This window comes from Pan paniscus, chromosome 18, assembly GCF_029289425.2.
Source record: "Pan paniscus chromosome 18, NHGRI_mPanPan1-v2.0_pri, whole genome shotgun sequence".
Taxonomy (NCBI): Eukaryota; Metazoa; Chordata; class Mammalia; order Primates; family Hominidae; genus Pan; species Pan paniscus.
Window position 1 is genome coordinate 3,168,583 of NC_073267.2, and position 14,534 is coordinate 3,183,116.

A 14,534-nucleotide genomic window follows, 5' to 3' on the forward strand; every position below is an offset into this window, starting at 1 on the left:
CAAAGCCAGTGCTCCATTCTTCCAAAGACTGATCTGTCCCCATCCTTTCCCACCGGGGAGGTCCAAGCAGTGCTGTGTGCCAGCCAGCACTGGCACACGGTGGGTCTGAAGGTCAATTAGCCCCGCCCCCACCGAGGTCGGAGAGCTCTCACTCACTGAGCCCTGGGCCTGGGTGCACAGCGGGGACTCTGAGACAGGTGGGCTGCTGAGATCCTCACTGCTGGGCTCCCCAAGGACCATCAGTCACACAACCATCCTGGGGATATAGCTGCAGCTCTACAGGTGGCTGCACCTACCCACAGAGCACACGTCCCTTTTACCACCACAGGACACCTTAGAAGCTACAGCAAAGTCAAGGCCTAGAAAAAGCCCCCTGGCACCTTGCCCAAGCAGGAAAGAGACCAGGAGAGTAGGGCCCCGCTGTCAGGAAGGAAAAGCAGCTTAAGGTTAGAAGGGCCACTAAGGAAGGCCGGGCACGGTGGTTCACACCTGTAATCCCAGCACTTTGGGAGGCCAAGGCAGATGGCTTGAGGTCAGGAGTTCAAGACCAGCCTGGCCAACATGGTGAAACCCCATCTCTACTAAAAATACAAAAATTAGCCCAGCATGGTGGCAGGAGCCTGTAATCCCAGCTACTCATGAGGCTGAGGCAGGAGAATCGCTTGAACCGGGGAGGTGGAGATTGCAGTGAGCCGAGATCACGCCACTGCACTCCAGACTGGGCGACAGAGCGAGACTCTGTCTCAAAGCACTTTGGGAAGCTGAGGTGGGTAGATCACGAGGTCAGGAGTTCAAGATTAGCCTAACCAAGATGGTGAAACCCCGTCTCTACTAAAAACACAAAAATTAGCCGGGCGCAGTGGTAGGCACTTGTAATCACAGCTACTCAGGAGGCTGAGGCAGGAGAATCGCTTGAACTCGGGTGGCAGAGGTTGCAGTGAGCCGAGATCGCGCCACTGCACTCCAGCCTGGGTGAGAGAGTGAGACTCCATCTCGAAAAAAAAAATTACCTTTAGCTCATCATCTCCTAAGCAGTATTCTTGCCATAAATACTTAGCCTGAACCTAATCTAACAAGGAAACAATGAGACAAATCCAGATTGTGAATCCTGTATTTATATAAAATACGAGACAACTACCCTCATATTTTAAGAAATGCTGGCCAGGTTGCTGTAGCTCATGCCTGTATTCCCAGCATTTTGGGAGGAGCAGGTGGTAGGATCACTTTAACCCAGTCCAAGACCAGCCTGGGCAACAAAGCGAGACCCCATCTGTACAAAAAATTTTAAAAATTATAATTAGCCAGTGCTGGGCGTGGTGGCTTAACGCCTGTAATCTCACGCTTTGGGAGGCCAAGGCGGGTGAATCATGACATCAGGAGTTCGCGACCAGCCTAGCCAAGATGGTAAAACGCCGTCTCTACTGAAAATATAAAAATTAGCCGAGTGTGGCGGCGGGCACCTGTAATCCTAGCTACTCATGAGGCTGAAGCAGGAGAATTGCTTGAACCCAGGAGGCGGAGGTTACAGTGAGCCGACATCACACCACTGCACTCCAGCCTGGGCAACAGAGCCAGACTCCGTCTCAAACAAAAAAAATTAGCCAGGTGTGGTGGCACAGGCCTATAGTCCCAGCTACTCAGGAGGCAAAGGCTGGAGGATGGCTTGAGCCCAAGGGAGTTCAAGGCTGCGGTGAGCTATGATCATGCCACTGCATTCTAGTTTGGGCAACAGAGCAAAACTCTGTCTCTAAAAAAAAAAAAAAGAGAAAGAAAGAAGAACAAGAAAGGGCTTTGAGGAGGACAGGTGACCACGGAGGAAGGCTGCATGTCACCTTTGCATTAGAAAATGCCACGTTACAATAAAATTCCACCTCTACTAAAAATGCAAAAATTAGCCACGACTGGTGGTACACACCTGTAAGTCCCAGCTACTTGGGAGGCAGAGGCAGGAGAATCACTTGAACCCAGAAGGCGGAGGTTGCAGTGAGCCAAGATCGCACTACTGCACTCCAGCCTGGGCAACAGCATGAGATTCCATCTCAAAAAAAAAAAAAAAAATGCAATGTTAATGCTGTCTCGGATGTGATGATGAAGAGGTTGTACAGGTGACAGCTTCTGAGCTCAGAAGGCACCTGGAGAAGGATTCTGGGGTGAAATGCTATCATGTGTGTGACTTACTTTCAAATAATAAAAATAATAGAAAAAAATTTGGGGCCGGGTGCGGTGGCTCATGCCTGTAAATCCCAGCACTTTGGGAGGCCGAGGTGGGCGGATCACGAGGTCAGGAGATCAATTCCATCCTAGCTAACAGGTTGAAACCCCGTCTCTACTAAAAACACAAAAAAATTAGCCGGGCATGGTGGCAGGCGCCTGTGGTCCCAGCTACTTGGGAGGCTGAGGCAGGAGAATGGTGTGAACCCAGGAGGCGGAGCTTGCAGTGAGCCGAGATCGCGCCACTGCACTCCAACTTGGGCGACAGAGCGAGACTCCGTCTCAAAAAAAAAAAATTGGGGGGAGGTGAGGGGGTAATGTATACAAGCAAATATGGAAAAGGTTAACAGCCGGTAGAATCCAGGTGAAAAGGCTAGGGATATTCATTGTACTATGCTTTCAACTGTTCTTCGGTTTTGAAATTTTTCAGAACAAAAATTAGTGGAGAAAGGTTCATCCTCAGTCCAGTAAGTTCCAGGAGACAGAGCCAGACATATCTTATTCACCACTGTTTCTCCACTGCTAGCTCAATGTGTGGTCCTCATCCCACTGGCCCAGGAAACCACTGCTAATATTTCTGTGGGAACCTCCCTCCAGGCTTTTCCCTGGGCCTGAGGAAAGTTATACTGGGCATGCTGCTTTGCAACCAGGTCTCTTCAGGTAGAAACACTTTGTAACCACCTGTCAGGAGAGTACAGTCTGCCATCCCCATCCATAGGTTGACTCCACATGCATGGATTCAACCAACAGTGGATAGAAAATATTAGAAAAACAAGAAATTGCATTTGTACTAAACATGCACAGACTTTTTTTTATTATCATGATTCCCTAAAGAATATAGAAAAGCAGGCTGGGCACGGTGGCTCACGCCTGTAATCCCACCACTTTGGGGGGCAGAGGTGGGCGGATCACCTGAGGTCAGGAGTTCGAGACCAGCCTGGCCAACATGGCAAAACCCGGTCTCTACTAAAATTACAAAAAAAAAAAAAAAAAAAAAATTAGCCGGGTGCGGTGGCAAGTGCCTGTAATCCCAGCTACTCAGGAGGCTGAAGTAGGAGAATTGCTTCAACCTGAAAGACGGAGGTTGCGGTGAGCCGAGATCGTGCCACTGCACTCCAGCCTGGGCGACAGAGCAAGATTCTGTCTCAAAAACAAAAAACAAATAACAAAAAACCCAGCAGATTGGTCAGAAAAGACTGTACAGCCACAGGGGTTTCCATGTAGGGAAATTTCTCTAGGCAAGGAGGAAAAGCCTGAAGAAGACAAGAACTGCTGAGAACAGGGCAGCAGGGAACATCCTGGACCCACCTGGGCCGCACAGGCTGGAGAGAGAGGCTGTGGCCGGGCATCCGAGCCTGGGCCCCTCACAGAGGAGGAACAAAGTGACAGGCCAGGAGAGGAGGGGGAGATGCAGGAGTGCTGGCATCTGGGGACCAGCCAGCAAGTCCTTGGAGCCCTCCCTCACCAGAAAAGGGGAAGCAGGAAGGACAGCGGCAATGGCCAGAGTGAGGAGAATGCAGCGTCCTGCAGCTCCATGGAGTGAGCGCCTCCTTCACGGAGCAGCCCTGGCCGCCCTGCAACTGAGGCCGCGGCACCGAGGGTCCCGCCAATGCAGCAAGGGGCGAGAGACACCACACCTAAGACTCAGGAGCAAGGTCCTGTCCCCGCTCCCAACCCCGGGGCTCCTGGAATCACCGAGGCAGAACTGAAAAGTGAGTGCGGGCCCCTTTCCCACATGTTCCACTGCAAAGGTCAACACACGCCAGGCGCATTTCAGTGAGGCTTCAGTCTTCCCTGCAAATCTCATCAGCCTTTTCTGATGGCATTCAATGCACAGCGGTCACTTTCAGCTACAACCCCTTCCTACTGCAGTCAAATTAATTCCAAAAGGGAAAAAACAGGTTAAAGAATGGGACTTTAACGATGAATTTATTGTAAAAAATAAGCCCGTAGCCAGAAGAATCCTGACTGGCATCCTGCTGAGACACACAGCCTCTCCTCAGCCCTCTCCAGCACGGGGAGGGGGCACTGTCACCAGCTCCGCAAACACGCAGGAGACGGGGACCTCCAAAACTAACGTCCTTGGTCTCCAGACCTACCTTCAAACCTCATCTTTAAATATTTCGAATCCCTGCGTGCTACAAGCTGATTTGAAACACAGATTGGGCCGGTCCCCAGCACGGTGGCTGGTAGAGAGGGCATCTGATCTTGTCTGTGGAATGACGGAAGTCACTGGACTGTCCAGGAACTACATGCCCACCTTCATCAGATGGAAACCACACACTTGTTTATTCTGCAGGGGGCCGTGTGCTCAACAGTGAGCTGCTAATGTCAGGCTTGTCCATCTTTTTCATACACAGGCTCTACAGTACTGTCAGTTCCCAATTCTGTGAGCCCCTGTAAAATCCAACTCTTTAAACAGAAATCAGGCTGGGTGCGGTGGCTCATGCCTGTAATCCCAGCACTTTGGGAGGCCGAGGCGGGAGGATCCCTTGAGACCAGAAGTTTGAGTAGCCTGGGCAACATAGTGAGACCTCATCTCAATAAATAAATTAAATAAATAAATAATGTAGGTGGTGCGCACCTGTAATCCCAGCTACTTGGGAGCCTGAAGCACGAGAATCACTTGAACCCATGAGGCAGAGGTTGCAGTGAGCCAAAATCATGCCACTGTACTCCAGCCTGCGTGACAGAACGAGACTGTCTGGAAAAAATAAATAAATAAACAAACAGAAACCAGAATCAGGTGCTCTTATAAGGGATGTGTAGCCCAGAAACTCAATCTTAACACATTCTAAATGACCTGGAATTTCTTGGAGCAAAAATTCCAGTTTAAATATCAGGAAAATTGTCTAGACTAAGAGAATGGAAATGGACTTTGTGCAACCAACATCAGGTACAGAAAAGAGACCCCAACAATCATCATGAACCCAAACAGGCCTTTGTCCTCACTAAGAGAAGAGAACACACACAACCCATGCCTCGTTACTCTTTGAGAAGATGTGCCCTGCCTGTGATCTAACAGCTAGAGACGGAACATACAACCTGTTCTCAATATTCAAATAATTTTTTAAAGGACATGGTATCACACTGAGCAAGTGAATAATGCAATTCTGTTGTAGAAGAATGCACGGCTGAAAAGACCTGAGCAACTCATGTCCAAAACTTGCAGTTTCCACAGCAGCACTTCCTCCCAGCACACTGCCCTTTGAACCTGCTTTCTAAACAACTGTGCTGGGCAGCCCGGTGGCCACATGTCATCGCACGGCAGGTGTGGAGCAGCATAGAGCACCCTGGCCCTCGCACCTGCTCGGGGGACTGTTTCTGCACCCAGGGCTTCTCTGCAGCCACAACCTGCCCCACACAGAACTGCAGCACTACGTGGCATCCTGTCCATTTCCACAGAAGGGGAAAGTGCCACGCCAGTGCCCACTCTCTTCCAAATACATCCTCTCAGAAGGGACTGGCCACGCTTGCCCCCTCATTTCTGCAGCGTTTCCCAGTTCATCACCTGCTTGCCAGACTCCGTCTCCCACCGGTGTCAATCAGCTGCCCTGGAGCATCTAAACCCTGGGTCAGGCGGCTCAGGGGATGAGCGCATAGATTGAAAAAGGAACACTCCCTGTTTCTCCCCAAAACTGTGCTGAAGGCAGTCTAGAGGGCCAAGACCTGTCGAGAAGAGCTGCCCAAGGCCTCTTTTCAGGCCCCACATCTCTGCAGGCTGCTGCTGGATCCTTCTCATAAGAACACATCTCAGGAGAGCAGAACAAACCACTTCTCTCTTGTAGGGACCAGCCCCACAGGGTCGGTGGGTCTCTCCCTGTGTGTGGCGATGAGAGAGTGTAGAAATAAAGACACAAGACAAAGAGATAAGAGAAAAGGCAGCTGGGCCCGGGGGACCACTACCACCAATGCGCGGAGACCGGTAGTGGCCCGAATGTCTGACTGCGCTGTTATTTATTGGATACAAGGCAGAAAGGGCAGGGTAAAGAATGTGAGTCACCTCCAATGATAGGTAAGGTCACGTGGGTCACGTGTCCACTGGACAGGGGGCCCTTCCCTGCCTGGCAGCCGAGGCAGAGAGGGAGAGGAGACAGAGAGAAAGACAGCTTATACCATTATTTCTGCATATCAGGGACTATTAGTATTTTCACTAATTTACTACTGCTATCTAGAAGGCAGAGCCAGGTGTACAGGATGGAACATGAAGGCAGACAAGGAGTGTGATCACTGAAGCACAGCATCACAGGGAGACAGTTAGGCCTCCGGATAACTACGGGCAAGCCTGACTGATGTCAGGCCCTCCACAAGAGGTGGAGGAGCAGTCTTTTCTAAACTCCCCCGGGGAAAGGGAGACCCCCCCCCCCCGCCCCTTTCCAGGTCTGCTAAGTAGTGAGTGTTGTTCCTTGACACCTTTTGCTACCACTGGGCCACGATCCGCCTAGTAACGGGCGTCTTCCCAGACGCTGGCATCACCGCTAGACCAAGGAGCCCTCTTGTGGCCCTGTCCGGGCATAACAGAAGCCTCGCACTCTTGTCTTCTCGTCACACCTCACTATGTCCCCTCAGCTCCTCTGTATGGCCTGGTTTTTCCTAGGCTATGATTATAGAGCAAGGATTATCATAATATTGGAATAAAAAGTAATTGCTGCAAACTCATGATTAATGATATTCATATATAATCATATCTAAGATCTATATCTGGTATAACTATTCTTGTTTTATATTTTATTATACTGGAACAGCTCGTGTCCTCTGTCTCTTGCCTCGGTGCCTGGGTGGCTTGCCGCCCACACCCTCTTACTACTGGGAGCTCACCTTGCCAGCTCTAGACTCAGCTTGGACTGGCTGTCAGGGCAACGTTGCGGACAGGAATACATCACACTATGCACCAGACCAGCCACATAAGGAGGAACTCCCCAAAAGGAGGGAGAAAATTGAAAGCCACTTCTCTCCATGCTCCCTGCTTCTCCCCTCACCTTCCCCTAAGGATGCAGCCACCTTTGCAAAAGACAGAACCACCCTAGGGAGGGCAGGAGGCCACTCTGCCTAGCCCCCAATTCTACCTTCAGCAAAATCATTATGTTTCTTTGTTCCAAAGGGAGGATTCCAAGCCTCACCCATTCAGAGTATTGGCCCTCAAACAAGGCCGAATCACAGCCTCTTCCCAAACAGCTGCTTTCTGACAGCAGGAAGCTGAAACAGGCCCCGGGGTCACACAGTGCAGCCATCTGCCAGAGAAATATGTACAGTTCTTCCATATGAAGACACCCCTCCTGCCTTCAGCACGGCATGGTCAAGACATTCAGGCCCAATCCCCGGGAAGACATCCTGGGCAGTGGCACTGAAGATTTCCTTACAGAGTGCTGGGCTGAGCTGCCCGGCAGACCCTCCCTCGGGGGCTCCGAATGTGAGGGGCAGGGTGACACTGGAGTCTCTACCACTTATGAGGCAGGTACTTAACGCCTCTGCAGCTCAGCTTCTGCACCCGTAAAATGGGAACAACACGTACCTCGCAATGAGGTGTGAAAGTACCTAGGGAAGCTCCTGTCTTGAGTAGTCAGATCAAGAAATGGTACTCACTGCCTCTGGCCCACTTACCGTCAGACTGGGCCAGGCCACTGTCTGCCTTCACGCTCGCACTGCTCCCCCTGTTGGCTGTCCACGCGGGCACACAAGGGAAAGTTCACTGGGAAGGGGGCTTCTCACACAGGGCCTACAGGGCCACCCTAAAGTCCAGATGCAAACCCACTTGAACCCTGAAGATCTATCCATCCTCAGGTGAAAATCCAGTATCAGGGCTGCCTCTACCATTACAGACAGGAAACACGGCATGTTCTCACATACATACACATGGGGGAATTCAGCTGACAGAGATGCAAAACGCTCGTTCGTGACATTTCCTCATGTGGAAATTCATCTTGCATTCTATCATTCTTGCTCACCGGATTCCAGTGTGTTTGTGCAAAAAAGCCGTCTCATGCGAAGAAAACTGCAGATATGAAATGTCCACCATGTGGAACTGCCAAGGCCATGAGAAAATTTGCTCTTTCCTCTTCCCGTGGATGACACCAAATACACACCTTGCATTGGAACAGCGTTACTGGGTGCGAGTTAACCTCACAAACTTCGCCATGACTGTCACTGGGTGCAGGTTAACCTCACAAACTTCGACACGACTCTCAGCCCCAGCCTCCACTGAGCCTCGCCAAGCCGCCTAATTCATGGTTTTGCGTGTTAGCCAGGGCACTCTGGGGTACAGCCACACGTCGAAATAGCGAAAGGCATCCCTTTCAGCCCTCCAACTTTTTCTCAACAGAACCTTCTTCTTTAACACTTCGGATTATTACGCATCTCTACAAACTCCATGAGTGAGCTGCAGAAGGTTCAAGAGCCTCCTGAGGTAGTTACAAAATTCAGTGTCACTCTGCATTTTTCTCAAAAGAGGGCCCATACCTTCCCCAGTCTCTACTAAAAACACAAAAATTAGCCGGGCATGGTGGCGCACGCCTGTAATCCCAGCTACTCGCGTGGTTGAGGAAGGAGAATCGCTTGAACCCGGGAGGTGGAGGTTCCCGGGTCAAGATCGCCTCACTGCACTCCAGCCTGCGCGACGGCAGCGAGACTCCATCAAAATAAAATAAATAAATAAATAAAAGTCGCATCCTGGAAGATAAGGAATCAAGTAAACTTCTTGGGTTTTCCTTCATTTAAAATATTTGCCTTTTAAATCCAATTTTAAAGCCATGTAGACGTTCTTCCATCACCCACTGCACATCGCATACAAGGCATAAATTCTTAAACCATGGTCCCCAGACTGTAGAACTTAGCACATGAAAAACATAGAAACACGAGGGATACTTTTAGCGACAGAGAGAAAATAAACACCAGCGATACATTTAGCAAAACATTTTACCCAACAAGTGGTTTGTTTTGGTCCTTCCCCTAAAATCCCTCCTACCTGTCAAGCTCACTTTCCCCTCGGTGATCCTGCACATTCGGCCGCCCAGGGGCTTCCCACAACGCTGAGCACAGCCACGGGCAGCAAAAGCACCCAAATGCCCCTTGGCCGGGCCGTGAAAGGCGTTTTCCCAACCAATGTCATCAAGAATCTGGAAAAGGGGGCCCAGGAGCATCAGGTGCTTTCAGCAAGAACTTGCACCTTCTGCTTCTCTCGCAGGCGGAGGCGCCAAGGACGCCGTTCCAGGTGGAAGCCCAGGGCGGTTCCTCTACAGACAGAACCGAAAGGTAACCCTGGAGGCTCGGCTCCAGGCTGCGCCGAGCTGAAAACAAACTTTCCAGGCACTTCCATCCCGCTGGGCCGGGTGACACCTCCCGGCCTCCCCCGCCCTCCGCGCGTCTGTCAGCGCCCCCGGCCAGGCCGGCGCCCGCCGCAACCCAGGCCCGGGCTCCCCGCCGCGGCCAAGCAGCGCCCTCGGCCGGCGCCCGCCGTCCCCGGCCCGGCCGCAGGTAAGGCGGCACCCGGCCCTCGGGACCCCGGGCCGCCCCGCCTCGCCGCGCGCTCACCAGCTAGGTGGTGGTCCTGGCTATGGGCCTCGAGTCTGCGCGGGCGCCTCCCCAGAAGCGCTCCGCGGCTCGGCGCCTCCTCAGCGTCCTCCTTCCCGAAGCTGAACTCCAGTAACGGCCGCCCTCACCCTGTGCCCGCGACGCCCCGCCCCCGCGACGCCCCGCCCCCGCGACGCCCCGCCCCCGCGACGCCCCGCCCCCGCGACGCCCCGCCCCCGCGACGCCCCGCCCCCGCGACGCCCCGCCCCCGCGACGCCCCGGCCCCGCGCGACGCCAGGGAGGACTTCCGTCGCACCGCCGCCGCCGCCCGTGCCCATTGGCCGCGCCCATCGTCCCTCCGCCGCGGTCTGAGTGGGCCCCGCCTCTGCCCCAGCTGCATTTCCGGATTGGTGCCTGGCGGGCGGGAGAGGCCCGGCCCCGCCTGGGCAGGGGGACCTCTCGCGAACCAATCCCAGGGCCCCGGGGGCGGGGCTGTGCGGGGGTGGGGCGAGTTGTCATTCCCAGCTCCCAGACCGGGAAACTGAGGCTCAGAGGGGACCTGGCTCCGGCCAAGGTCACGCCCGAGGTAGTAGCGGGGCTGGGCTCGAACCCGCGGCTCGGACTCCGGAGCCGGCTCTGCGTAAATGCGGAGGCGCAACTTTGCTAGTTTCACAACTAACAAGCGTTCACGGAAGGAAATCTGGGCTATAAGTCACATTCATAAATCAGAAAACAACCAATCCTACCACTGTCCATAGTCCTGGAGGCAGCCTCAGAACTTATGTCCTTACCTATAAATGATTTTGTGGCGGGTTTTTTTTGTTTGTTCTTTTTGTAATTGTTAATCATGATTTTTTGCTTGTGTTTTTTGTTTTTTAGGTTTTTTTGTTTGTTTGTTTTGAGACGGAGTCTTGCTCTGTCGCCAAGGCTGGAGTGCAGTGGCTCGATCTCTAGTCACTGCAACCTCCACCTCCTGGGTTCAAGCAATTCTTTTTTTTTTTTTTTTTTTTTTGAGATGGTCTCGCTCTGTCCGCCTGCCTCGGCCTCCCAAAGTGCTGGGATTAGAGGCGTGAGCTACTGCACCCAACTGAAATGGGTTAACTTTTTTTTTTTTTTTGAGACGAAGTCTCGCTGTGTCACCCAGGCTGGAGTCAATGGCAATTTCACTGCAACCTCCACCTCCTGGGTTCAAGCAATTCTCCTGCCTCAGCTTCCTGAGTAGCTGGGACTACAGGTGCGTGCCACCACAACCAGCTAATTTTTGTATTTTTCGTAGAGATGGGGTTTCACCATATTGGCCAGACTGGTCTCGAACTCCTGACCTCATGATCTGCCCACCACGCCTCCCAAAGTGCTGGGATTACAGGGGTAAGCCACCCTGCCCGGCCAACTTTATTTTTTTTTATACTGACACACGGCCATGCAGATCTTGAGTAATGAACAGAGAAAAGGGAAGCAGTGAAGGAGAAACAACTTGAGGAAATTGTACACGGTGAACTTTAGAACACAGAGCCTGGGGTGGAGGAGCCTCAGGGGCAGGGGCCAAGGGTCACAAGAAGGCTGTTATGTGAAGAAAGCAGCTGACCAGGCACCAGGGGGCAGAGAAGAGAGGGGCAGCTGAAGGGCAAGGAAGAAAGGACAGTTCTCAGTTGTCCTGGAGGCCTCAGTGGCAGCCAGAATGCTTGGCCAAGCCCAAGGGAAGCCAGACCAGGCAGCCCCTCTGCCCTCTGGAGACACAGAGAAACCTCCCCACTGGTCAGGTCCAGCTGCCCATCCTAGGACACCACACAGGGAGCAGATTTCTCACCTGGCCCAGCACGATTCTCCGGACCCAGGCTGGAGGAAGGAAACTAACCCCGCTCTTTATCTCATCCTTTCCTACCCAGAACCTCTGTCCATGACCAATGGATGACCTCAGGCCAAGAATGCAATAACTTGGCCTGACGTTGTGAAGTCACGGTCCATCCAGGGATGGGCAAGAAGATGACCAGAACCATCTCGAGAGGGGCTGGAAAGCTCCCTCACATGTGTGGTCCTGTGCTGTGTCTACACGTTCCTCACTCACCTCTACAACGCTCATGGCACAAGGGAGGAAATTGGGGTGCAGAGGCTAAGGAACGTGCCCAAAGCCTTACAGCTGGTGTATTAGTTATCTACTGCTGTGTAACCAATTGCCCCAAAATTTAAATGTGTAAAACAACAAAGACGTCTAACTCATGGTTCCTGTGGGTCTGGAATCCAGGAGAGGCTGGGCTGGGTGGTCTGGCTCAGTGAACTTGCCATCAAGATGCTGCCAGGGCTGGCCAGGTGCAATGATTCACACCTGTAATCCCAGCACTAGGAGGCGGAGGCGGGCAGATCACGAGGTCAGGATTTTGAGACCAGCCTGGCCAATATAGTGAAACCCCGTCTCTACTAAAAATACACAAAAATTACCTGGGCATGGTGGCAGGCACCTGTAATCCCAGTGACTCAGGAGACTGAGGCACAGGAATCGCTTGAACCCAGCAGGCGGAGGTTGCGGTGAGCTGAGATCACACCATTGCACTCCAGCCTGGGCAATAAGAGCAAGACTCCGTCCCCCCCCCCAGAAAAAAAATGCAGCTAGAACTGAGTCATCTAAAGGCTAGAGCACGGCCGAAGGATGCACATAAAGCTTCATTCCCACGTTCCCACAGCTATGGGCTGGAGGCCTCAGTCCCTCACCAGTGAGGCCTCTTCCCAGGCGTGTGTATTTTGAAGCCCCGACAGCTGGCTTTCCCCAGAGCGAGTGGCCCAAGAGAAAGAGAACACACACAAGATAGAAGCCGCCGCGTCTTTAATGACCTAACCTCGGAAGTGACACATCATCACTTCCAACACATCTGCTAGTCACACACAACAACCCTGGTAGAAAGTGAACGGGCGTGTTTTGGGAGGCTGAGGCAGGAGCACTGCTTGAGGCTAGGTGTTTGAGAGCAGCCTGGGCAACAAAGCGAGACCCTGTCTCTAACAAAAAAAAAATTTTTTAATGTTATAAAAAGTGAAATGGGACTACACAAGGGTATGAAATCCAGAAGGGGCCATTCCTGGGGGCCCCCCTTCAAGCTAGTTGAGGACAGAGCCAGGATTCCACTCTCAGGGAGAGACAGACAGAAGCTAGAAGGGCAGGCCCAGCCTGGACCCTGCAGGTGTGCACACCAGAAGGCCCTGAGTTACAAAGCCAGGGAAGGAAGGGCTCTCCCAGCAAGGATCCCAACCTGGTTGGCATTTCTAGACTGACCCTGCAGCTACTCAGTAGCATCTGGGAAGGGTAATAAAGGGGAAAATGGGGGCAGGGAGATCAGGTGAGAGAAAAGGGGGCTCTCAAAAGACAACAGCACTGGCCAGGCCAGGTGGCTCACACCTGTAATCCCAGCACTTTGGGAGAGTGAGGTGGGTGGATTGCTTGAGGTCAGGAGTTGGAGACCAGCCTGGCCAACATGGTGAAACCCCATCTCTACTAAAAATACAAAAATTAGCTGGGCGTGGTGGTGCATGCCTGTAATCCCAGCTACTAGGGAGGCTGAAGTGTGAGAATCACTTGAACCCAGGGAGGCGGAGGTTGTAGTGTGCTGAGATTGAGCCACTGCACTCCAGCCTGCGTGACAGAGGTAGACTCTGTCTCAAAACAAAACAAAACAAAACAAAACAAAAACAACAGCATGGTCTCCCGCCTGCTTCTGGCCCACAAGGCCCTGGTCACATGTCTGAGGCTCCCAATATACATTTGCTGGGCTGCAGATAGAGATACATGGATGGATAGAAGATGACAAAGTCATTCAGTGGTTTCCAAGCCACCAGGTAAATATCCTCCCATATAAGCCACGCCAAGGGAGAATCAAACTTGACTGGGAGTCAGGAAACAGAAAGTTGCATGAGATCTTAGGCAAGTAATTTCCCCTCCTTAAACCTCAATTATCCCCGCTGTAAAATGGGCTGGCTCAACAACTGCTGAAAGTCCCAAAGGTGGAAAATATCCAATGTTAGTAGGAATGCAGAGAAAGGGGCATCTTCATGTACTGGTGATAGGAACATCATATTTCCTTTAAACCTGAGCACTGGGAATTCCTGTCCTAGGCCCTTCTCTCTAAAAGTCAGAATAATGGCCTCTCCACAGATGTTCTCATCCTAATCTCCCAACCTGTGCATATGTTATTATATGGAGAGATGAATTAATCAGCTGACCTTACAACTGCATAATCATGGCCAGGCATGGTGGCTCACACCTGTAATCCCAGCACTTTGGGAGGCTGAGGCAGGAGGATCGCTTGAATCCAGGAGTTCAAGGCCAGCCTGGACAACATTAGCAAGACCCTGTCTCTAAAAAAAAGAAAAAAAATTGGCCGGGCATGGTGGTATGTGCCTGTGGTGCCAGCTACTAGGGAAGCTGAGGTGCGAAAATGGCTTCGGCCCAGGTGATTGAGGCTGCAGTGAGCTGTGACGGTGCCACTGCTCTCCAGCTCCCGTGTGGGAGAGGCAGACATTGCTGCCCACAGACCTGCCTCTGACTCAACTGTGTCCACCCTCCCTGGTCCCTACCCCCAAGTCACAGGTGACTCAGCAGTGACCCTGTGTGCCAGGCCAGATGCAAACTGAGAGGGAAGGTGTCCTTTTTACACTGCTAATGACAAGAGTGGCTCTTTTTAGCTAGGCGAGTGCAGACAGGGCCTGGGAGGGGGCAGAGATGTTCCCCAGGCCCTGCCTGGGCCTTGGCTGCTGCTGTGTGAGAGCTGCATGTGAGCCTGTGACCGTGAGCTGGGGTGAGCTGGGCCACACCTGCCCTGGGGCCCCAGGGA

General features: G+C 52.5%; 1 protein-coding gene across 1 annotated transcript in view; it reads right to left on the reverse strand.

Moving 5' to 3' along the window:
* LOC100971139 (putative 3-phosphoinositide-dependent protein kinase 2) overlaps positions 1–9,436 on the reverse strand; it is a 64,343-nt gene extending 54,907 nt beyond the window's left edge. Inside the window, 1 exon segment of the mRNA XM_063598239.1 lies at positions 9,173–9,436. Within this exon segment, the coding sequence (XP_063454309.1) occupies positions 9,173–9,347 (175 nt within the window). The 5' untranslated portion in view covers positions 9,348–9,436.
* Positions 9,437–14,534: the final 5,098 nt, after the last annotated feature.